We start from the raw sequence: 26,322 nt of genomic DNA on the forward strand, positions 1-26,322 counted from the left end.
AGGATTTAAGGTCTTCATACTAAGCATTCGTTCTTTCTTGCACTATCGTATTCACTAATCATTTAAACATTTGTTGTAGTTGTCACATTTGGTAATAATTATGAGAGTAATGACGGGAAGGATGGTCTTGTGGTTAAAGTACAGGAGTGAAAGTCAGAATATCTGGGTTCTCTTCCTAGTTCTGCCACAGACTTTTTGCACTAATGTGGGTAAGTCACTTCCTTCATCTGTAAAATAGGAGTGTTTACCTCTCACAGTGTTTTTGAAGCTTAATTCAGTCTGTTTTAAAAACTCATTGAGGTCCCTGGCTGGCAGTCACTATAATCATGCTAAGTGTTACTATAATGAAACTTAAAATGACACTCTAGACGCTCTCTCCATCAGTTTAACTAAGAAGATAATCCTTAATGAAAGTGACTTAAAACTGCCCCAATGTTAGTATGTGTAGTTCATTTTAAAAATATTTTACATTCTGAGATAATCATGGCCAGCATGCTAGTTTTATAGAAGAGAAACAATGCTAAATTCAGGTAAATGTGTTTCTTCACTAAACTATATGCATAATCAAAATTTGGTCTCTCTTCCAGTGTGCAATTCTCTCCCCAGCATTTAAGGTGCGTGAATTTTCCATCACTGATGTTGTTCCTTATTCAATAACTTTAAGATGGAAGTCCTCTTATGAGGAAGGAACTGGGTAAGTTTACTTTGAAAATAAAAATACACAAAAAGACTTGATGGTGTGGGAAGATCAAACCTGCAAACACCAGAAAATAGCTCATCTAGTCTACCTCTTATACTGTATTGTCATTAATCATTTTGCCTCTGGAAGTTGGAGTCACATATCATTTTACTACCAGTTATTTTCAGTCACCCCATGTCACATTGTTCTGATTTAGTTTACCATAAGATGGTTAATTTTAACTTTGTATACATTAAAAAGCTTTCTACCTAGAGATACATGTAAAATGTAATATTGTCAAGTTGGTGGTTGAGTTTGTAGCTCTCATTCTGTCTTCAAACTTCAATTAAATTAGAGAATACAAAATAATTTTCCAGAGCCAAAGCAAATGCGTATTAAATGTTTCATTTGTTTGCATGGATGTTCACAGCTAACATAACAGGGTTTAATATAACTTGATTCATAGTCATTATATAAACTGTTACTTGTATTTACTTGAACCCTTTTTATTTCTATAGGGAATGTGAAGTTTTCAGTAAGAACCATGCTGCTCCATTTTCAAAAGTTATTACTTTCCACAAGAAGGAACCTTTTGATCTGGAAGCATATTATACCCATCCAAATGAAATACCTTATCCTGAACCCAGAATAGGTGAGAACAGATCATAGAAAATATATTTTAAATAATCTTTTGTACACCTTTCTAAAAAAAAAATACATTCCTTTAAAAAGTTTATATAAATTACTGAGCCAAATGTTTTGGCATAGAATCATAGAAATGAAGAGCTGGAAGGAACCTCCGTGTCAAGTCCAGTCCCTCTCACTGTGGCAGGACCAAGTAAACCTACTTCATCCTTAATAGGTATTTTGTCCAACCTGTACTTAAAAACTGTCAGTGGTGGGGATTCCACACCTCCCCTGGAAGCTTATTCCAGAAGTTAACTACCCTTATAGTTAGAAAGTTTTTCCTAATATCTAATTTAAATCTCCTTTGCTGCAAATTAAGTCCATTATTTCTTGTCCTGTCCTCAGTGGACATGGGGAACAATTGAGCCCCATCCTCTTTATAACAGCCTCTTTATAACAGTATTTGAAGATTGTTGTCAGGTCCATCCTCAGTGTTCTTTCGTCAAGAGTAAACATGACCAGCTTTTTTAATTTTTCTTCATAGGTCAGGTTTTCTAAACCCTTTTTATCATTTTTGTTGCTCTCCTTTGGACTCTGTCCAATATGTCCACATCTTTCCTAAAGTGTGGCACCCAGAATTGGACTCTTGCTGAAGCCTCACCAGTGCTAAGTAGAAGGAGACAGTTTTCTCCCGTGTCTTAAATATGGCACTCCTGTTAATACACTCCAGAATATTAGCCTTTTTTGCAACTGCATCACTTTGTTGATTCATATTCAATTTGAAGTGTGAGAACCCCTGTACTAGATGACTAAACTGGAAACTTTTTCTACTTGAAGTCTTTAGCACTTGGAAGTCTACGATTCCTGGAAGTTATCAAAGTAAGTCAGAGTTCTAGTAAATAGGACCTCTCTAGATTGGTCAGACTTGTATGGGTTAAGCTGTCAGGAACAGTGAATGTGGGTCTAGCTGATAAATTCAGACATTCGGCTGAGTCAACAGGTCTGTAGTCATAGAAGAAGGTGGATACACCCCCTCTGGAGGCATGGAGATCTGGACACTATGGCTTTGACTGTGGATGCAAGTGGTGAGCCTGGGCAATTACCACAGAGATGCTGATGGCACAGAGAAGTCTAAACTGACATCCAAAAAACTGATGCACTCATTACTTTGGGGGCATATCTCTGTTTGGGATTTGCCTTATATTTGGTCTAGGTCAGGGGTTCTCAAATTTCATTGTACCGCAACCCCCTTCTGACAACAGAAATTACTTCATGACCCCAGGAGGGGGGACCAAAGCCTGAGCCTGCCTGAGCCTCTCTGCCCCGGGTGGGGGCAAAGCCCAAGCCTCACCACTCTGGACAGAGAGGCCAAAGCTGAAGCTCAAGGGCTTCAGCCCCAAGCTAGGGGGCCTGAAACCTAAGCCCTCCCTCCCAGGGCTGAAGCTCTTGGGCTTTGGCTTTGGCCCTGGGAAATAGAGCTCGGGCTTCAGCCCTGGGCCCCAGCAAATCTAAGCCAATCCTGGTGACCCCATTCAAAGGGGGTCGCAACGCACTTTGGGGTTCCAACCCACAGTTTGAGAACTGCTGATCTAGTAGCAGTGTGCTCCCTACTTCAGCTCCAATTCAGTTCCTCCTTATCTGTTAAAATTCACTTAGCAGCAATATCTGATTATCGCAATCTAATTGAGAAGACTGTATTTACTCATGACATACTAAAGAGATGTATGAAGTTGTCTAGAGGGGACCATCTGTTTACTAGTTAAAGATCCAACACCATTAAGGGTTCGTAACCAACTCAAACTGGGAAGACTCTGAGTGAAGTTTGTTGTTTCACCTGTCAGTCAAAATAGCATTTGTTATACCTATAACGCTTGCTAGAAGAGTAAGCAAACTCATGGCTGATCTGCCTTCAGTTTTCCTCAAGGACAAAGTGATACTCCATACTCATCCTAATTTTTTGGCTAAGGTTATAACTGGTTGCGAAAGAAATCATTTAAGTAATCTGCCAGTGTCCTTTTCCCATATGTCAAAGTTTCACAAACGAGTTGCTAAAAATGCATTACCTTTCTATCTAAATTTCTTAGCCCTGTTTAGAAAGTCAGCAAATTGGTGCGGGGGTTGTTTTTCTTTTTGGGGATAATAAAAGCAGCGGGATGTAATTGCATGCCCTGTCTAAGTGGGTTAGGTAGTGTATAGAGGAGAGCTATAAAGTTTTCTCTACTCCTGTGCTAGTGGGAATTAGATTACATTCTACAAGGGCAAAGGCTGCTTCAGTGGAATGCCTTAGGTATGTTTCCATATTTTATATATTCCCACTTTTACGAAGCACTGTTTGTTAAAGTCAGCATTCTGATCAGCAGAAAGAACGGGGAGTACTTGTGGCACCTTAGAGACTAACAAATTTATTTGGGCATAAGCTTAGTAGCACCATACTTCAGTTGCTGTTTAATTAGGATTCTGGATCCTACCTTCCTTGGATGAGAGTACTGCTTTCTAAATTATCCCAGGAGTGGGAATGGGAGGATGCAACTTGAAGAAATGAAGGTTACTCACCTGTAACTGGAGTTCTTGAAGGTTGATTATACATTTACACTCCCTATCTACCTTCCCCATTTCTTTAGAGTCCTAATTATCATCTTGGCTCTGAAGAGGGGTAGAAGGATCTGAGATGGCCAGAGTGCTCCACACCCCTTTCGTAGCCTTGCCCTCAGAATGTTCAGGAACAGGGAGGAGAAGGAGTTGGACAGGATGTCAGAACACCGCAATGAGCACTGATGTGAGAAGTTTGTGTAATTCTGACAGTGGAATCAGCACATCCCATGAATGGAAATGTGCCAGAGTCCATCAAAGAACTCTGATTATAGACAAGAAACCTTAAAGTTCTTTGTCATTCACTCATCTTACTTGTGCTCATATTTTCTATGCCTGGTGGTCTTAAATCAAATATAAACTTTTGTGAAAGACTGAGCAAAATTTATTCAGCTCATAGATAGGGTAGAGTGAGAATGGGGAACATATTCAGAAGACTTTTCTGTCCATGTATAACTAGAGCAGCTGAATTTGAAACTTCATGTCAGTCATTACCAGAGTAACAGCCATTTGGTAAACTTTCTTGTTGCATGTGGGTATAGTTTGAAGATAAGGTAAGCAATTAATATCCACATACACGGTAATTATCAGTTTTTTGACCCATGTTATTTCCTGTGGCACTAGAGTTGCTAAACACTGTAATGCACCTCAACCTGCACCTTGAAACTAGTCAGAAGCCAGTACAGGTGAACAAAAGGCAATGTGTCCCAGTGTGCTCTAAGAGGCATGGAGGTGCATATCAAAGCAGAATGGTTGTAATTAGAGCTGAATGAATAATTTGCAGAAAGACTTGATGGAATTTAGCCCCCTCTTCCTGCAAGCAACGATATTTAAAAAAATAAAAAGTGAAGGAAGATCTAAGAAAATGGGGTTAAGTATATTCTTCCAATCTTCCAGAATAGTAATGTGTTTGTCACTCCAGCGACCTCAGAGCCCAATTGTATCAGTTTGGGGTACTTAGTAAAAGGTACTTATGTATAGTGTTTTACATGTTAATATCACTGTACAAACTATTGCAATGTCTCATGTAAAGAGATCCTCGTTTTACAGTTGGGGAGACTGAGGCAGATTTTTGAAGTGACTTTCCAAGGTGCCACAGTCAGTGGCAGAACCAAGATCAAAATTGAGGACTAACTGATTCCCAATCCTGTGTGCTCATTTTCTCCTTAGATCCATTGCTTCTCACAGAATATAGACTATGGAATTCTTCACAGGTATATATTAATTATATACAGGAGAGATTGTACGACTGAAGTTCCTGCATTTGTTAAAGGAATGTCTGGGGTAAATTAGACATTGTTCTAGTTACTGAGTTACCCCTCTAAACTTACAAATACTTGTGTTTTGGAGAAATCTTTCATGGCCTTTTAAAGTGCTTGGCAGTGAAAGCAGATCTGGGGAATATTTTTGAGGAATGATTGCCCCTCTAGACTTTCCAGAAAACCAGATTAATCCTCATATGCTGCTTGTTTGTTTTAGGGCTTTTCGCTATTCAGAACGTTGGTCCTCAGTATGACGGTGACAATTCCAAAGTGAAGGTTAAAGTACGTGTCAATGTACATGGAATCTTCAGTGTGGCTAATGCATCAGTAATAGAGAAGCAAAATGTGGAAGGAGATCACAGTGATGTACCTATGGACACAGAATCATCATGTAAGAATCAAGGCAAAGATGATGAGCTGGTACGTAAAACTTCTCCTTGTAATTGCAACAAAAGAATAGAGAATCAAAGATTAAATCGTAGTTAAGTCCAGTCTGCTACTTTTGAGTGATTTATTTTCCCTCTTTCATTACTATTTGTTACAAGAATGGACTGCATCATCAATTAATCTCATATGTGTGCAGCTTTCTGTTTAAGTAAGCAGTAATGATATGTTCAGGGCTACACAAGACACATACCTTTCACTCCACATGGAGTTTACAGTATAAAAGACAAATGAAAATAAGATTCACACAGATGCCCATAGAAAAGTGTTACATTTTCCTCAATTTTTTATCTTCTGCTAACGCTAACAGTTTTCAGCATTTTTTAATATTAGCACTGAATGGCAACAATGATGTTGCTTTTGAAGGAAAGATATTTAATTTCCAACAAACTTTATAAAACACTTCATAAAATAAATTAGGTACTTGTTCAATGAAGCTTACTAATGAAAACAGTTTTAGGTTCTGTGCATCTTATGGAAAATCGCTATATTTCATCTTTAACTACAATCAGCTAAACTTTAATTTGTTTGCATTTTTTCATTTTATATACTTTAATCATGAAAACCTTTAAGTGCAAACTTGCTTGCATGACTGAAAGATGGGGAAATGTTACAGTATTTTTACAATTTTATGCCATACTTAATCACTGATACTGAGGAATTGGCATTTTAAACTTTGTGATCTACTAGTCAGTGACATAATCCCCATAAGACTTGGAAATCAGCTCAAGTCTTCATCTCAGTTCCATTACCTCAGCATGTCCTAACCTTAAAAGCATGCAACCCTTGGACTCCAGACTCTTCTTTAGGGAGAAGAGAATAAGAGAGTTGCATGACACTGGGTCGTCTACAATGCACAACTGCAGACTTGCACTTGTTGGTAAAGCAATAGGCAAGCTTAATCTACCTTTCTTTCCTGCTCCTGCTGTGGTCTCTTCTAGAGATAGTCACATGAACAGCTTATACGTACAGGACTACAGTCTTAACTAAGTTAGTCCAAATTTTTGCCTTTGTTCTTGGGATCTATCACTTGGCTCTGAGAGCGCATGTCCTAACTACACGGGCGATTCCAATGGATGTCAAGAGCAGCATGCAGCCTTCTGGCAATAGGAAGAACTCTCCCACTTCTCCTTCATGCTATTGCTCATTTAATTTCTGACACCTCTAATCTTAACCTCTCATCTTTTCTTCCTTCTGATACTTGCTGCTTGCCAGCTCTCTAGCTTCTATCTTCAACTCCACCCACATTTTATTTTTTGACCCTCATCTTATGGGGCTCTTGCTTTGCATTAACTATTTTTATACTTGTACCTCAGCTGAAAATAATAACTCTACTTCCTGCTATTCAACCATACGTTTATTTACTCTACCCCTTCTATTTGTTCCTTCGATTCTGCCGAAGGTGCTTGCTAAACAATTCCTGTGTTCTGTGACTGTTATGCTTTCAACTCCTGGTGACTGTCTTCAGATTTCTGCAGACCATATTGACCCAGTCCATCAAGAACTTTCCTCCTTTCTCTCCATTCCTGTATTCCTTGTTTCTGAATGAGGTGCCCCTCCTATTATCCATCTGTGACCATTCCTCTTCAACTGTGCTCCTTTCTCTCTGCCTTAAAACATGCTCTTGTGTCCTGCTAACTGAAATTCATCATCCACTCATCTGTCTTACCCCCAGACACTTCATACGAAAGGTTCATGAGCATATTGTATTCTCACTGTCTTGACTTCCAATCCAGTTTCCGCTCTCTCTTCTCCAGAGAAACTGCTCGAGGTCACAAGTGAACATTTTGTAATAAAGTCAGACTTCTCTGTACTTGGCTTAATCTGTGCTCTGTTTTTGCTGCTGCTCATTTTGTACTTTATCCTTTGGCTTCTGCAATGGGACTTGACATGTTCTGCTGTTGCTCTAGTATCTCTGGTTCCTTTCTTCCCTGGCATCCCTCAGATTTCTTTTCTTGGTATCCTCCTTTTTTGCTTCCATTATCTGCATTTTTTCATTGATGCTTTGTGTGGCAGTCCCCACAAATGTAGCCCTCTATCTTCAGTCTCTTCCCCTCCCATTCAAGCTTGCCTCTAACTGTGGCATAGTTCCTGCAATTCCTGTCATCTTATTAAACTTCCTGTTCTCCTCCAAAACTGTCACTTCTCTTTATCACCATTTATAACTTTTTTCCCAGTTAGACTCAACTTCAGTGTTCCCTTCGTTTTCTTCTCCATCCAGGCTTTTGCTAAATCCTGGTGGTTTCCTTCTTTCACTTTTCTGAAATCTACCCTCTATTCCCTGTCCCTGCTGGTAAAATCTTGGTCCTTGCCTTGATCATAAATTCATCTGGGCTAATCCAGACCACTTCTGAGTCCCAACATCTCACCTTCTCAAATTGATCTGCCACCTCCCCCAGTGTATCCAGAATGTTGCTGCTCCTATTAAAATAGCCTACTATTGTGTAAGTGAAGCACCTTGCCTGCCTACTCCTTTAAATCTCTTCTTGAAGCTAATTTTCTGTCTTCCAGAAGATTTGTGCTAATTTCATTTTATCTCATCCTCTTGCATTTTAACTTGTCTGAATTCAGTTGTGAGCTCCTCAGGATAGGGACTTGTTTAGAAGGAACCTTCTCTTCCAAACATCTATATTTCCTCCCACGGTAATATTTTTCTAGTTTTTCTTACTTAGTTCATTCAACCTTTGTTTTTATGAAGGTTAGAACAAGTGGTAGAGCAGTTAGCATTACATAAGCATAAGGGTTTTTTTTTGTGCTCTGATAACTTGAATGGGTTAATATTTTAAACTTACAGTATACTTCTCAAGGAATACAAAAGTGCCTTTGACACATTTTGAAGACACTTATTAATAAGTAAAATGTAAAAAGTAATGGAAAAAGACATGGCTGACATTTCCACGTAATGTACTATATGTGGAGAATATTCAGAATAATAATACACTGTGCTCAATACAAAAGTAACCACTTTTATCTCTAGGCTTTCTTCCATGACAGTATTTCTATTCTTCCTAATTTGTCTTCTGTTTTTACTATGGTGCTTGTCAGCAATTCTCTTTCATAATTGAGGATGATACCCTTGACTCTGAGGATAAGGTTTGTGATGCATATATGCAGTATTCTTATAATTAGCTGTTTCTCTTAAATATGGAGAAGGTTCCCCCTTCCCCTCTTTCCAACTGTTGCCTTTGGTAGTCTGTGTGAACAGTAAGAACAATAAGTTGAAAACTGCATTTCTCTTCTGAAAGGACAAGTCTAAGAACTTGGCAGAAGTAGCCTGCTGCTGCTTTAAAGTATATTGTTAGACAGTAGTTTAGCAAACTAAATTATTTCATACTCGCAATATATGTTGGTGCCTAAAGTTTCACAACAAATCTTATTAACATATAGGGAAATAATTGAGTTAGTCCATGTGCATTTGTGTTGCTGTCAGGTACTAAAGAGAAATTTAAAAGTAATTTACTTTGCATTTATGTGTATTCTGAGGCAAATCCAGGAATTTTATTTTTCTTGGAATTGCTTCTAATCTTCTTATAATGGCAAATGGTAACTTTCCTTTAAGTACAGTATGAAAATTTAGCAATCTACTGATACTAAACTCGCCACTTAAAATTTAAAGGATTCATTTTAAGCAAACTGAGTAAATGTGATTAGAAAGTAAATATGCATTTTGAATTCTAGAAACAGTATTAGTCATTTTTCCTATGTGTTAGTGTTGTATAGCTTTGCTTTTATGGCTATCACTTCCCTAATATTAAAAACTGAAAAATCTTCAATAAATGTAAGTGCATTACAACCACAAACACAAGGTTTTAAAATCCGACAGACTTCTGTCTTGTGCAATTTTGTTTTGAAGTACTTGAGACTCCAAACTACATGTGAACTCTGAATGTTATTGCTGCTGTTTGTTTTAATTCTGGTGTTTAAATAGTTGAGTGCATGTGACTATTTAACAGACATTTCTACTGAGTTAACATACATTGTGTTCCCTATTTTATTATTAAAGGTGTCTACATGACAACACAATCTTTGTTACTAAACAGTTCAGCTGCTAGTTGAACTGACTTCATGTGTTGAATAATTGTTCACAGTAATTGTGATGTCCTCATTAAAACCTGAATCTAGGAATCAGGAACAGGTGAACTAATCATAGGGCTGTTACTTAGAGGAAAGATACAGGGCAACAAAATCGGGCGGGGGGAGAATCACATATTTGTTTTAAAAAAATGATATGCCAGCAACTCCTAGTGTTGTCTAAAAATAGTTCTAATATGCTACGTGAGCTGTATCTTGACATTTACAAAATTTAGAAAGAAATTATTCATGGAAGGTACATAAAACTAGTTTTCAAGTGCTAATATCATGGTCCTGCCCTGCTTGCTGCTTTTCATACACCCAGAAAGTGTCAAAGAGCCTCCATGGTACAGAAATTAGTGAGCATGATAGTATATAGTAGTTGTAAAGCAGGGGGGAGTTAAGACCCCAGTTGACATAACCTTTTTCAAAGGGGTTCAGATTTAATTACCCTCCTTTGAGCCTTTCAGGAAGAAATTAGACCCAAACTGGGATGATGTATCCCACCTTCTCACAAAACTGGTTTTGAACAAGTGCTGATCTGGTATAGTGGGTGTCCACCCACCCAAGAACAACTAGTGTTAGAAGCTCTTGGCAGCTTCCCCTTCATTTGGAGCAAGAGAGGCTGTATACAGGACCCCAGTAGCATGCCCAATAAGTATTGCAGTAAGACTTTGACACTAACACTGAAAACTAGTTTCATGGTCCTACTATGCCTATATATGTAAGTAAAAATTAAGTCAATGAAAATGTTTTTTCACATTGGATTTTGAAGTGTAAACTTGTGATGATGCAATATATCTGATGAAGTTCTGACTGTTCCATAGAGAATCTTTTCCTCTCCTACCCATGTCGGTGTTGTGTTCTTAAAATATGTCGTTTCTATTCCTTGCCAACAACTTACTTTCAATTAAATGTGTGTAAGTACTGCGGGCTTATTGTAACTTTGTCACAAGGCACATTCAAAAGGACTATTTCAGAATATTTTTTAGCTTTAAAAGTTCATAATCTTTTTCTGAATTAAGTACACAGAATAAGACTGCTTCAAAACAGGTCACTTTAATTATGTTACATATGAGGATTTTGTCCTGTTTTTAAACTAACAGGCTGCACTGTGTCTTATAATAAAATGCTGATCTGTAGTAGTTGACTCCAGTCAGAAGAACATCTTTGAGCAAGGCTGGGTGTTCAGTTATGTTACTTTCTCTTCCTAGGATAAAATGCAGGTTGACCAAGAGGAAGGCAATCACAAAAGCCAGGCAGAACAGCCAAGCCAAGCAGATGAGGAAAGTGAACAACATGGAGGAACTGAAACAAAGGTTTGTATCAAGTATCAATAAAGGAAACTTTTGTGAATTTGTCCATATTGATTTTTTTTTCCCTGTCTTCATGTGACCATTCTTTGCTTGGTATTCCCAATAAATATGTAAATCTATATACGCTTCCCAATGTATATCTCATCAATTGAAGTACAAGGGATTATTCTAGGAGTATCAAAACTATAATTAGTAGTACTGCCATGGTACAGTTAAACTCGTATCAAAAAAGAAGTGTTGAAAAAGTTGTCATTTTTAAGAGTTCAGAGAACATTTCCCTAAAGTTGACATTAAAGAAATAATGGGATTCACATTGATGCTATGACAAGTTTGGGGTTTTTTTTGAGACAACGGATTATGGAAATACAGGCACCAGAGATTTTGCTGCAACCAATTTAAAGAGCTCTTGGGCTGATTTTCTTTTCAAGCAGTGTTTAATGTAGTCTTACTGCCTGATTTCACATCTTTGTCAAATTCAATATAAGGCATTGCTAGTGTTCCAAAAATTAATAGTAATGTTAATTTCATCATTTCTCATTTTAAATTTACTATAGATATTTATTCTCAAACTCTGCCTTTTAGAAAGGCACATAAACTTAATACAAAGTTAAGATAGCAGTGTCCCTGGAGTAGTGCAGCAGCAGCAGTTTTTTTTCAGTTCTTTCTTGGCTGTTCCATTTTCATGTTTGGCATTCTCCTTTTTTAGTCACATACCTTGGACTACCATAGAAATGTTACACATAGTGTCAAATAGTTCTCAGAATGTAATTCTTTCCGTAGACCGCTTCAGGAGACAAGTCAGATCATCTAGCCCAGCCTGTTAAAGCTAAAGCAAAGATCAAAAGTATTGAACTACCTATCCAGGCTAGTCTGTATAAACAATTGGGGCAGGACCTTATCAATAGCTACATAGAAAATGAGGTAAGTGCATAGTTCCTTGAAGATTCACTCATATTCAAATCTCCATGCAAAGAATTCTTGTCCAAGAAATAGTTGGTAGCATACACTAGCTTGTTCCTGAGTTAAATAACTACCAAATTTACTTGAAACTTCTGTAATATCACTAGTCATACCAGTTTTTTCTTAATAAACTGAAAATTTCTAACTCCTAGTCTCCAAAGGTCTGTGCAGTTCAGGCTAAACCATCGCCACTAACTTTAGCGTAAGTCTCTTTGGTTGGGGATCGCAATGAATCTAAGAATTTCCAGAAAGAGGTAGTACATTAGAGACAGCTGGTTGACAAGAGCTAGTTCTTCTTGGGGCAAAGGTAGAATTGACAAGGATGCAACTTTTTTCAGTCTTTAGTTTTTAACAGAGGTTTCATCTTCAGCTATCCTGTTTGTCTAGGAATTGCAGGGAAAATGTCTAGAAGTGGAATAAATGGTGATCTCTACAAACAGTTGCTGTTCAGAAGATCATTTTTGAGCATGTTAGGAATTGTCATCCCTTGAAAGGCAAAATAATTCCTCATGACTTGCAAACCATTGTCCAGCCTCTCGTCTGCAGCACTCTCCAGCCCCATGCCAGTATTCTTCAGCTGAAGAAATGCTTCTTGATCCCATCAATCTGTAGTAATGCCACTCAGCTCCCAAATGAGAATTCCTTTTCTCTGATCTGCTAAGAGTGCAAACTTTTGCCCTCCAATAAAGATACAAGTTCCTTTAGGATGTTAACTTGGATTAGAAAATAAAATTCAGAGGTTTGGAAGCTTCTTTTTGGAGGAAGAAAGGAAAAGGCAGAACTAAGCTGCTAGAGGTTGCAAAAATAGAAAATTATATCAATCTACCTGCTTCTCTGTGGTAGAAGGGGGTACAATCAGATTTCACACCTGTAACTTGGTCATAAAAAAAAAAAGCAGGGACTATTTATGTGTAGGCAACTCTGCAGCATAATTCAATCTAAAATGCTCCAAAAATCCTCGTTGCTTAAACTAGTGCTTCCTCAAATTGTCAAAGCCCCCATGTTTATAAGAGGATGTCTTACTCAAGTTCAGATCATCCCCAGTTTGGATCTTTATTAACAAGAGTATCTGTTATCTCAGTGTCAGTCTGATAATTGTTCTCTATTAGTGATCAAACAGCTAGGCAATGTAAAACCTGTTGCATTTCAGAATTTTTTTCTTGTGCTGCCACTAAACAAGCTCTGAATAGCACCTATGTTGAAACAGAAGTCACATTAGCTCGAATCTGAAAAAGTCCGCACAGCTAGGAATAGCTTGCTACAGGATAACACTTCAATTTTTAATATGGCACTCTTGATGTTTCTGTACATCAGATTTAAACGGATTTTGAGCTTTTTTTTTTTTCCTTCTATCCTCACAGGGGAAGATGATGATGCAAGACAAGCTAGAGAAAGAAAGAAATGATGCTAAGAATGCTGTTGAAGAGTATGTGTATGATTTCAGAGACAAGCTGTGTGGTATCTTTGAAAAATTCATCACTGAGGAAGTAAGAAGCCAAATACAAATTTATAACCGTTCTAACATTGAACTTATTTAATACTGAGTATGGTACGGGTAGGAGCTATATGAATTAAGTAAGTATTGCTTTTCTTTTTGGGCTTCAGGTTAATTCCTGGGAGAAGTGCAATAGCCTTAAAACATAGGCATACTAACTATCCAACTCAATTCAGTTTTGTTCTACTTTAACAATCATGAGTCTACTGACCCCAGTTCTATGTGAGAGAATTCTCTAGATGGTAAAGATTTGTCAGGTATGGAGGTGTATCATCCTGGGGTCTAACTGTAGTCAGGCTCCAGTGTCACTTATCTCCATTAAAATCTAGGAAAACATGACAGATCTGTTAGTATTTGGTCCTGAATGGGGTGAGTAGGTTTGAGGAATAAAATGAGAAGTGGCACAAACAAAGCTTACCACCCTTGATATCTTTAACCTCGCTTTCTCCTTAGCGTGGAAAGGTATTTCATATTGAAAAAGCTGTTGTTGGGTTGGTATGTCTTGCAAGCCCAAACCAAAAGTGCTAGACAGAACACCACTTTACCCCTTCTGTGTCTTACCATGTGTTTGGAGGCAGCATCCAATGTTCCTTGATAGTCTTATTGTGGTGTCCCTGTGTCCAGTAGCTGCCAAGATAGAAATCACCTACAACTCCCAGGCAGCCACTTTGGTTAACAGCGACACTAAACTTTAAGTGTTGATACCAAAGCCTGCTCCAGTGGTTATCTGGGAGCATAACTGGTGAATGCTTTACTAGACCACAAGTACACATGGTGCAAAGACCTTTGAAGAGTAAATTAAGGGAGAATGAGGCCTCAGTTTTCTGCCAAATCCAAAAATCATCATAAACTTTTTACTGTGATGGAAATACTGAACCGAATATTGTCAATATCTGCTTTTATGCATCAACAAGGGAGGCTGTAATTGGTAAAACCACACTACACAAGTCACACTTTAGCTGGCTACATAGCTTATATGTAATTTGTTGAAGTACTTCTGTTTAAACTCTTGCCAGTGCCCCATAACCACCTTGTGTACAAACTGCTACCAAGGAGGAGAATTTGACAGAATTAGAAGCTTAAGATACTTTGTGAATATAATTTACCTTTGGAGAAAGCCAAAATTTCGTTATACCAGTATTCAAAAGGGAATATGCAAAATCTCACTTACAGTAAATTACATGCCTGATTAGTAGAGATGCAATACCTCATTGTACCACTATGTATAGCCTAGGCTTGAAATCCTGGCCATCAGTCTTTAGTTTCCCCCACTTGATTTTCCAGCTAAAAATGAACTGGCATGTGAATCCCAAATTCCCTTTCATATTCAGTAGGTTTGAATGAATTAGGACATTTCTGTATTTGTCCTGCTACCTCCTAAATTCTATTACCTTAATAAAGGGAGAGAGCTCTTCTGAATGACTTTTTTCCCTATAAAAATCTTAACTTGCTTTTCAGGAGTCCAGTAAACTGACCTTAATGTTGGAAGATACAGAAAACTGGCTTTATGAAGATGGGGAGGACCAACCAAAACAAGTATATATGGATAAACTTCAGGAATTAAGAGTAAGATTTTTTAAATTTTATTTTTTTTCCTTTTACAGAACAGTTTTTTTTTTAAAAAACCTCATCATTAAAGATGAAATACAGTGATCCCTGTGTCTGAGCATGTTTATCCATTAAAAAAGTCCTTTAAGCATGTTCATGAACATTGGTATCAGGGAGTGATTCAGGATTAATGAAATCTTAAACTAGACACCCACATTTGCATCTGAAAATGTTTTTTATGCTGTCGAGTGCAATGACTAGAGTAATTCAAATTTAGTGTACCACATTTGTCTAATATTGTGGTTGTATTTGAAGATTACTTCATACCTTGATTTGTCAATTTTTTTTTGCTACCTGTTGAATGTCACTAGTAGGTGCCATCTGACCAAGTGGCACAAGGCTTTTCTGTGACTCGTCGCTACTTTTCCAGAAACTGCTGGGTAAAAAGTTAGATCCAAATTTTTAGAAGGTCTTGTTAAAAACACTTTCTATGTGATAGCACCTTAAGATGGCAGCCTTCATTTTCTTTATGCTCATAGCTGAAATCTGCTTTGCTGCTAACAGTTGCATTAGGTGCCTCAGCAATGATTCCTAACATCATGGGCATTCTCTACCTTTCATAATTAAAATCTTGGACTCTTAACTCTACCCTCAAATTGGAAAATGCTTCGTTCTCAAATAGCGTAGTGCACGGGTCAGCAACCTTTCAGAAGTGGTGTGCCGAGTCTTCATTTATTCACTCTAATTTAAGGTTTTGCGTGCCAGTAATACATTTTAATGTTTTAGAAGGTCTTTCTATAAGTCTATAATATATAACTAAACTATTTTATGTGAAGTAAATAAGGTTTTTTAAATGTTTAAGAAGCTTCATTTAAAATTAAATTAAAATGCAGAGCCCTCCAAGCAGTGTGAGTGCCACTGAAAATCAGCTCGTGTGCTGCCTTTGGCATGTGTGCCATAGGTTGCCTACCCTGGTGTAGTGAAACTGTTGATTTAGTACTCTGCTGTTATCGGTTTAGTGGTCAAAAATTAAGCCAATATGAAGAAAAATGTTTACAAAATCTTATGAGCAGATGGTGAATTCTGAAAAATGGCTGCTGCACTGAGCTTTTGCTGATTGCAATAAGCCAACTGGGGAGCTAGAGAGATGGGATTCAGACTATAATTGTCCTGCAAGAGTGAGAAAGTAAGCACTTTTTTTGTGAACAGGAGAGGTATCGTAAAGAAGGAAACTGTAGATTCTGGCAGTTTTCTGTTTCCTGGAGTTACTTGGCTTGATGGCTACTGAATGATTACAATCAAGTTGTGACCTGTCACAAACCAAAAGTGTTTTACAAGGATATCAACTTGAAATCTAATACATTTCAAAAGTATGTTAAAAGTAACTCCATATATTACCCCAGCCAACTTTTGTGGCACTCAAATCCTGTTTCCCTATTTCTTAGATGGTTTTCTCCCCCACTATATAAGGATCTCACAATATTAGTTTAATCTCTGGCAAAACATTTTACTACAGGATATTCACGCAGATAGGGACAAAGTATATTTACCCTACCGTCCCATTCAGTCACTGAGTTGGCTAAGCATAAATGTTTGCAGGGTAAAGAACAGCATAATTAATTGTGAAAGTACAGTTTTGGAATTCTTCAGAACTTAATTTAGTTCTTTTTTGGAGGTAATTATACAATGTGCCATGGTCTGTGTGTTTTATACTTACAGAAATTTGGTCAGCCTATTCAGGAAAGGTTCGTGGAACATGAAGAGAGACCAAAAGCTTTAAATGACCTGGGAAAGAAGGTCCAGCTTCTAATGAAAGCAGTAGAAGCATTCAAAAATAAGGTACAAATTAATACAGTTGGGGAATGGGGGTTATTTAGGTGAGTAAACAAACCTTAAAAAAAACAACACAACTAAGGGCTTGTCTACACTTTAGCTGCGCCACTGCAGCATTCACTGCTGTAGTGCTTCACTGAAGATGCCATCTATGCTGACAGGATGGCATCTCCACTTAGCCTAGGTAGTCCACCTCCCTGGGAGGCAGTAGTTGTTGACTGGAGAAGCCCTCCCATCAACATGGCGTTGTCTACAATGGGAGTTAGGTTGGTATAACTGTGACACTCAGGGTTGTGAATTTTCCACATGCCTGAGAAACAGTTACACTGACACAAGTTGTTAGCATAAACCAAGCCTAAGTCTAGGAATAAAGTTTTCAAAGGCACTTAGGTGCTTTTAGAAATACTATCCTAGAGCTTGAGGAAAAGGGTTTCTTTGTATCAGTCAAATGAAATAATTCAAAATTTCAGTCTTGTACTTTATTTTAAACCAATTCATATTAAAATAAGTGCATAATTCATACAGCAGTTAATTTTGTTAATCACTCTTTTTAGTTGATGGGGATTGCCAGAGTGCATATGTTAAAATAAACTACTTATGGGAACTAATGTGATATATTGAAACTACATCAAGGAACAGCTAATTGTAAATTTAGAGAAACACACACATTTGTATTTTGCATTTCTGTAGAGTGCTGTCTATAAGACTATCTTGAAGCACTTAAATGTGAACAAAGATGAAACCTCCCTGTAAGGATTTTTTTAGATCCAAAGCTTTTCTTCCCTCTAAACTTTAATTCATGCATGAATTAATCACTGAAATTGTAGTACTATCCTGTTAAATATTATAGGCTTCTTTTACCAGAGTGAGCCCCATAAATTCATTGTGGTGTTTTAAAACAAAATACTTCTCTTCTTAGGATGAAAAATATGATCATCTAGATCCTGCTGAGATGGAGAAAGTTGAAAAGTATATCAGTGAAGCCATGAATTGGTTGAACACCAAAATGAATGCCCAGAATAAACTAAGTCTGACTCAGGATCCAGTTGTGAAGGTGGCAGAAATACTAGCAAAATCTAAGGTAAAGCAGCATAATTGTACCTATTACATTCTTAATATAAGGAAGTTGCATTAATCTCAAGCGAATGGAGAGCAAAATGGGGTAGAGGAGATTAGGGGCCTTCCTTAGTACTGCTAATAGGCTCTCTCCTGGTCTTGACCTAGAATAGTAAGTCTCCAGGGTTTTTTCCACCAGAGACATGAATGGGAGGGGCAGTATCTATATTTAGCGTCTTAATCAATCCTACTCTTAGTGATATGGGATTAAATATTTCTCAGTGACTCTATTTGCTTTACAGCTTAAGTAGTTGGTATTATTTTACTGCATCAAGCTTTATATAAAATTGCCAGCTTTACCAACAAGCAATTTCAAAGCTTTTCAGCTAACTAGAATTAGAGAGAGAACATCCATCCATGCAGGCTTTTCACACTTTAAATTCTAAAATAAAATCAGATTCCATGGAAAAACTGAACTAAAGACCCCTCTCAATTCTGTTGTGCTAGATAAATGGGAACTTCTTAAATGTATTCCTTAGTACAAGTTTTTAAATGCTTGTTGCACCACTAAATAAACATACTATTTTTTCAATTCTAATATAATTAGGAATTGGATAGTTTCTGTAACCCTGTTATTTACAAGCCTAAGCCAAGGATGGAGCCCCCAAGTGAAGCTCAGACAAAAGCCAATGGTGAACACAACGGACCAGTGAATGGACAGAGTGGTGCTGAAGCAAAACCAGATCCAGCAAAGGACAATTCTCAGCAGACCAAACCATCTGGAGAAATGGAAGTGGACTAAATTTTACTTATTTCTTTCCACTTAATTAAAATAGTGCAAGTAACTACAGGGTCCATTCTTCTTTTATGTCTGACATCACTACAGATGTTCAGTTATTCTTAGCTAACTTTCTGTTCTTTGCAGTAGTTTTGAGCGTGTTTTATATTGAGTGCTCTCCAGTGTTCATTTCCATTGATGCTGCTTATGTGGAGCTTTAGCCGAATATAGATTGTAAAAGTCAGTTTAAGCTTTCCCAATATATTTTATATCAAACGTACAGAATTGATATATAAATAGCAACAATCTACCTTATTTAAAGCTTTTATTGTGGATAAACCTCAGTTCCTTTATTCAGAAAAGGACACTGTATTGCACTACTGATGAAGTGTAGATTTAATTGCATCTTTATTTTGGAAAAATATTGGAATTGAAGTGGTGTAAATATTGCCACTTGAAGCACTGACCTTTTTTCTAGTTATTGTACTGTTATTTAAATATTAAAATAGAGGTTAGCTAGTATACTAGTCCATCTTGTTAATGAGAATTGTACGGTCTTTATATTTTTTCATATAAAACATACAAGCTTAGAGAGAATTTTCTTAATTTGAGAATTAAGAACAAATAATTATAAAATAATACTAGTAAATTGGCTTTGTCATTTGTTCAAAATAATATTCTTGGTTGGCCTCTTCATACACTTGCACCAAATGTACCTGTGCTCATGGTAGACTGATACTAGAGTTACAGTAGAACGCAAAGTTAGTCCTTGTCAATTCTATTTTTTTTTTTTTGGTACTTGTTACTTCTGGTTTTATTGGCTAGATTTCCTATCAATTAAAGCCAATACATGTTTGTCCTCAAACAGCACATCTTATACACCCTTACAGGAGAAATAGTTAAAAAAAAAAAAAAAACCCAAACCCTAATATTGCTTCCTTAAACTGGCTTTTAGCATAATTTTGAGGTGTGGATTTAAATCCTTTACATTACTGAAAATTTGAAATGAAAGCAGAAGGGATTATTAACATCCCTCATAAAGATCATTTGCCAATTATAGTGTAACTAGGCAACAAGTACATGAATTATGTGTAGGAGATGTATAAGTTCCAGACAAATCCAAGCAGATTTAGAAGTGTTGAGAAACCAAGGTTTATTTCAAATATATATTAAACAGAGATAAACCTATGTGAATTTAACATAGTAAAAATCTACAGCCTTGTCCAATATAAGTTGGAGATCTTATAATTTAAAAAAATGGCACCACTATCAAAATACTCCATAATAATGAGGAAGACATGCAAAGGGCAGTCATGACTTGCTTTCAAATGTTGTCTTGTCGAGCTAATGGGCTAGTGGGAAAAACCTCTAATCTTACACTTTTTTACATTAACCTAGGAAACAGTTTCATTTGAAATGGGAGTTGTATGTTTTGAATCAATCTTTGGTGAATCCTTTCCCTAAATTTTCCTAAGGTAAATTCTGACATGATTAGATGGTCACTGTCATATGCAGTGTTGACACTCAGGAAAGTGCAAGTGTTGTAGCACTTCCTAGGAAGAAAAAAATCCCTACCAGAGACTGAGATGAGGCCATAAAAATGTTATCTGCCTGTGATCAAGTCTGGCTCCAAATAGTACATTTAAACTATTTGGCCATCTCGTCCCACTGTTTTTGATCACACATTCCAAAAGTAAGTTGTTCAGTGTCTTTATTCTGGGTTAAGCTTGTTACTGCTGTAGCTTGACTCTAAGCAAAGATGTAAATGAATGCCCTAAAAGAGAGTTGAAAGCCTGACAAGTACTTACTCCTTAATATACCAATGGAATGTGTAACACACACACACACAAAAGGGGAAGACAGTACCCCAGACTGTGTATTTTGACTGCAGTTCTTTCAGGGGAACTGTCTGTCTGTAGGATTTGATAGTTCATAGGGTCTTGACAAACTATCCAACAGAAGACAAATACTATCTTCACCTTCAAAACAAGTTTAACAAATTACATAAAGATGTACTGCTCTATAAGTCACAGCAATAAAAAAAAATGTTGATTAATACAAAAGGCTGAAGCTAACTAGTTAACCTTTTGTTTTTAGAGACATGTAGGTTTTCTACATTAAAGATGTTAAATGACTCGCATGTAAAGTGAAACTTTACATATATTTTACTGAAGGGGAATAGATTTTACCATTTTTGTCTTTAAGACTTCAAAAATTCAGACCTTCATTGCAAAATCTTAATTCCCCCAAGATGAAAAAATTGACCTTATTTAAATTCTGTCCTTCTGAAATAGGATTTATAGTAGTTTTTCCACACTTCCTAATGTTCACACAATTGGTTGTCGTCCCCCCCCCAGCTACAGTACTTCCTAAGTTAACAAAATGTATAACAACATAGTTCAGCTTTGCATCTTACATCCCAGTTGTATCTGGCATGGCCTTACTTTCAGCAGTACTGACTGGTATTCCAATAATATGTCAATCTGCTAGAATGTCAATTTTTGAATATAATTAAATTAACTAGAGGTAAAAGTTCATTGAGGAAAAATACCTGTTAGAGGCCTTGAGACAAAGTAGCAAAAAAAAAAAAGCCATAAAAATGTTTGTATGGTTTCCAGATTGATTATAAAAGTTTTTATAACATCAAAAGCATAAAAGAAAGAGGCACTTTAAGTATAAATATAAGGACAATAAATATTTGAAGGGTTGTACAAAATGATCTTAAATTGACATGGTTCATATAACAATTATGTAGAGTATTCTAAACACTTTCTGCTACTTACGTGTGCTCTCCCTCAGTCTTTTCTAGGTTTATGATGGTAATGGTCTGCAGAAAAGAAGGATATTATCCAAAAGTCTGTCAACACTGGTACAACTTCTAGATTTATTTCATGAGTAGCAGTGGGTTACCAGGAGTTTAAATTCACCCTTCTGATAGTCTTGGGTTAAAACTTGTAGTCTCTAACTTTGAAAGCTTCAAGAGTGTATTGTGGATATTATTGATATTCTAGCAGGAAATCTTACCCTAGCTCAAATTTTGAAAGGACTCCTTGAGATTCATAAAATAACTGCTAGTAATAAAAATGGCCACACTTTTTCAGAATCATTTATATTGGCACACTTGCCAACCCTAAGAACAAGCTATCATCGTAGGCAATGTGACATACCATTAGAATGATACGCTTGTTTGAGTACACAGTACTCTAGCAATAGTGTATTTAGACTGTCCTGGACCTATGTTTGTGTTTATGCAATGAAAGAAGGAGATGGCTAGAACCTAAATACTGGTATCTTAACCTTGATTTTTTTATAGCAGTTCACACATCTGATCTGTTTTAGAAGACCACTTAAGTTTTTTCCTGCAAGGGAAGAGGCAGATGCAGCAGTACCTTTAAAAATGGCATGGACTTTCTAGATCCAGTGGGAGTCTGTTTTATGGATGTATCAAAAAAGTGAGCAGAGAATGGCTTTCAAGAACGATCTTGCTTAAAGATTAATTGGCTTAATTCCATACAATAGCTTAAAATACTGAAAAAGAAAAAAAACTTTACATAAACATACTGGTAAATAGAACTACAGAGCGAACATTGTGGAAGGCAGAATGTGTCGCTTTTCATTAGATGGATCAAAAAAATCAAGAGCTTTGGTTTACAGTTTATTATGGAGTCATGAAAACAGCTAATTGACTTTAGTTCAAAACTTTTTGTATCTTACTGGCTTTCTTAATCTAGATTTGCATCAGTTTTTGAAATGCACTAGCAAGAGGCTCTTCCTTTTAAGCTCTGCTTCACAATATGTCCATTGGTTCATTATACAGGAATCTTAGATTATAAACAAATAGACTGAAAACACAATTTTAGAATTAGTTTCCCAACTTCTGATTAAACACAAACTGATTCTACTGCCCTCTTCCTTTGTCCGTTATTAACCCTTTGACTACCTTGGTCATTTTAGTCTGGCACCCACACAAGTTGCTGAGTAGGATTAAAGATGCTTTCCTTTCTTCCAATCTCTGAATTCTCTATTTGATAGTTAAAGCATTGTGCTTCTGTACATACCTGAAATTTACAGCAGGAAACTTAAGCATACTGCAGCTGTGGCAACACTTTACACCTCCTTTGAAGTACCAGTGACTGAGGGTAACTTAGGTCACTGTTACACAGCCTACAAAGGTGAAGCTGAGATGTATCATAACAGAGTTGGAACTCCACAGCACGAGTGCCTGTTACAACTTACATATGCAGTGAGGGGTGGTTTGATACTTCAGAGTGAAAGGAGGTTGTTAGTCTAGCCATCAACCTGTGGCTTTAGCTGTTACTTTTTCAAATGATGGTCCAATGGTTTCCGCTATAGTCAATTTATTTAGCATAGGCTGAAAAAGTTGAACACTTCCCTGTATTTCTTTCACCTAATAGAGATCCTTTTCTCTGTTTTAGAGCTCTCATTATCTAAGTATTCAACTCTGAACAAGACTCAAATATTGCATATTTTTGATATCCTTTCCCCCCCCCCATTGTTGAATGGAAATCACTGAGCAGGGTCCTTTTTTCCTGAGTTGGACTAACTGCATGGTCTTACCCAGGCCCCACTCCTGCTCTTCCCTCAGAAAGACCCTCCCCTTTTGATCACAAAATTCTTTCCTGGTCACCCTGGCTTTACAATCTGTACTCTGCTCCAGTTTCTTCACAGATCAAACCTTGAACTGTAAATGTCTAAAATGTCTAGGTTACAGTTGTGGGAGCAAGTTTGTTGATCTGCTTCAGAGAAGGCAGCAGATCTTACAGGACATTGTTCTAATTTCCTTCATAGCAGCCATGATAGCTATGACCTCCATCCTTCAGCAGGGCTTCTAGCTCCAATAAAAAAACCCCACCACTGATCAATTTATTATTCAATTGAATTTCCATCTCGGAGGAAATTAAGCACAACTTTTCTCACTTATACCTGCTTTGCTTTATTATGTATAGGCTTTGCATTATGTGTTATGCATCTGACACCTTCCTATATGTACCTTTTTCCTTCAATTTTAAGGTATCCCACCTTTCCTGGGTTTAGGCTTTAACTTTCATTTCCTATGTCAGAGCCTTAGACCCCTGTTCACAATTATCTTTACTTTTTACCTCTTCCCCTCCCCATTTAACAGATGGACTCAGTCAGACAATGGTAAGAGAATTCCCTGCTTGAAAGGCTCTAGATTAACAGCCCTTTAAACTGAAGTCCCTGTTTAGTTACAGGTAGTGATAGTGCCTGGCAAGTTTTCTTACACTGTTCTACTACTTAATATCCCTTAACCAAGAGAGAAATCTTGCTACTTGTATTTTTAGTATCTTAGTACAGTAAACTTTCTGAAAAGCTATGCATCAGAACAGTGGTTCTAAAAAAAAAAAAAAAAAACAACCCTGAAAACAGAAAACTTGTTACAGAATATGGGAATAAAAAAATCCTGTTACAAGAGGGGTGAAACATTGACTATTCAAGACTTCTCAGTTAAAGGTTATTTTTCATTATACTTTTTTCATTTGTGACTACAAAACAGCTGGAGTGCAAATATAAATCTTATATGCTTTAGAAGAATAGTAAAGTAAATAGTAAAGAATATTTAATGTTTGTTTTTCAGTGAATATTTTAAGAAAAATTCTGGTGATCTGGTCAACAGTGTCTAACAATCCAACAGTTACATAAATGAGTAAAATAACTAGCATGATTCCTTTATAGTTACATATGATCATCTGAAATATGCTGCCTCATGAATATTTTCTACTTGCTTGAGTTTTGTTGCTACAGTACTATCGACCTCACATAACCATTAACCTCCCCCCCCCCAAAAAAAAAGCAGGGATTTTTTTTTTGTCTGAAACATCTATCTTTGCATTGCAGAAACCACTGCAACGTTATGATTTGAAGAATGCATTTTAAATTGAAAATGAAGTTTGAACTAAATACAACCAACCACCCATATTAAAAGTGCTGAAAAGTTATAGTTAACTGTGGTTCATGACAAGGTAATAGTGATTGGATGTTGCATATTTGATTGTGTTCTAAACACATTTTCAGAAGGCGGGAGGAATGTGTGAAACTTAAATAGACTTACAGCAGTGTTAATGTATGTAAATTACATCTTTGTATTAGTGATAGATCATGTGCAAATTGACAGATACTTAAATTTATTTTTGAATGGCAACTCAGATTGTTGAGGTTGTGTATAATTTATAATAAATACATATAAACCTGCTACTTGAACCGTAATCAAGCCCCCGAGACTTTTTTTTTAAATAGTGAACCTTTCTGCAACCAACTCAGGCTGTACTCAAGTTTTTTTTCTTGTTTTTTTTCCTTCCCTTGCGTAATGGGAATAGCTATTCCCAGGATTGATGCTGATTAGAACATTGAAGGATTCACTTTAACAGTGTTTATAATACATCCAAGAGTCTAAAAAGATGTAATGAAACTGATTTTGTGCAGCTGAAAATATAAAACAGTAGCACTTACATTGGCTACATCCTGATGGGAGTTTTCAAATGTACTGAAAAAAATGCAAACCATTTTGAGGAGCTAACCTGTACAGCAATTAAGATACTATATTTAGACCAGAAGTGACTCAGTCCACCTATATTTTCTACTATATCTATATTCCACTCAAATCATCATACTAAATGTGACCTCATTGCTCTCAACAGGAGTGCTGCCAGTGAAATCAAGTGACTTTGCTGTAGAAAGTAGTGGCAGGTTAACTGGCACTTAAAGGAATATAGTCTTATTTAGAACTTAAGCATGAAGTCAAATCCTTGTCATAGGTGACAGGACCACCATTGGGTCATATCCCTCCCCCTCCCCCCCCCCCCCGTGAGGAAGAGGGGGGTTGTCCTACTGAGTGCTTCATAGGCATTGCTGTGGCAAAGTGAGTTAGAATAACTAAAGTGTAGACTCTCAAAAGACCAAAATACAAGACTCTTTAGTACAAGCAACATGCAAACTTAGTATAACAAAGACTAGAGAGCTTTGTTTTTGTTTAGTGTACTGCACTTTAGTCATATGCTGTTGCAGCAACAGAGCAGTCTTCAAAGAAACATGCAATTCCTCACAAACATTAGCAGCAACTCTCATAAGAAACCTCATTTTAAACAACTAGATTCAAGTTGGTGTCCCTTAACTGGCTGTAATACTATGCTTAATGTGGCTATTGCATAGTATTTTTCAGTGGTAATTCTGAGCTTTACAGAGCATCATTATCCACAATTTAGATGGTAAAACTGAGGGCACAGGTGAAGTAACCACCTTGAATAAGTCTGACTGCAAATCCTTCCAGCTTTAACCAATAATCCACATTCATTAAAATGGCTTTAGGTGCTATATAACCATGCTGACACTACACATCTATTAGAGTACATTTTGCTCAGAGAGATCCAGCTAGCTGTTTTATAAAGGTGAGTAATATCCCATTATTCAGATATGGAAACTGTGTTTGAGTCAGGGCAAGGAGTGCACAGAACCCATGTCTTGACAGTGAGTAAACTCTAACCACCGAACAGGAGAAGTGCTACAACAAGCTTATGCTGTGTGTATTATCTTATTTCTAGAAGCCTAGATTGTGACAATAAGAAAATGTTTATTTGACTAGTCAGTGGCAAGCTTTGGGTGAGACATGTAGGCAAGCCCTATCTTTC

The 26,322-nt window shown here is 36.9% G+C and overlaps 1 protein-coding gene across 4 annotated transcripts in view; it reads left to right on the forward strand.

The window, feature by feature from the left end:
* The window catches only part of HSPA4L (heat shock protein family A (Hsp70) member 4 like), a 65,272-nt gene extending 40,368 nt beyond the window's left edge, over positions 1-24,904 (forward strand). Inside the window, exons 10-21 of one of the 4 annotated variants that reach the window (XR_012158552.2) lie at positions 588-694; positions 1,198-1,331; positions 5,375-5,577; positions 8,647-8,694; positions 10,887-10,991; positions 11,769-11,909; positions 13,310-13,435; positions 14,902-15,009; positions 16,711-16,830; positions 17,744-17,905; positions 18,488-21,527; positions 21,972-24,904. Coding sequence is in view for 3 of the 4 variants with exons in the window: in XM_073341089.2 (XP_073197190.1) it covers positions 588-694; positions 1,198-1,331; positions 5,375-5,577; positions 8,647-8,694; positions 10,887-10,991; positions 11,769-11,909; positions 13,310-13,435; positions 14,902-15,009; positions 16,711-16,830; positions 17,744-17,905; positions 18,488-18,682 (1,449 nt within the window). In the remaining variant the exon portion in view is untranslated. Of the gene's footprint in view, positions 1-587; positions 695-1,197; positions 1,332-5,374; positions 5,578-8,646; positions 8,695-10,886; positions 10,992-11,768; positions 11,910-13,309; positions 13,436-14,901; positions 15,010-16,710; positions 16,831-17,743; positions 17,906-18,487 lie in introns of all 4 variants that reach the window. The other 3 variants (XM_073341089.2, XM_073341091.2, XM_073341090.2) reach the window with 3 other exon arrangements.
* The last annotated feature ends 1,418 nt before the right edge of the window (positions 24,905-26,322 follow it).

This window comes from Lepidochelys kempii, chromosome 4 (assembly GCF_965140285.1).
Source record: "Lepidochelys kempii isolate rLepKem1 chromosome 4, rLepKem1.hap1, whole genome shotgun sequence".
NCBI lineage: Eukaryota > Metazoa > Chordata > Testudines > Cheloniidae > Lepidochelys > Lepidochelys kempii.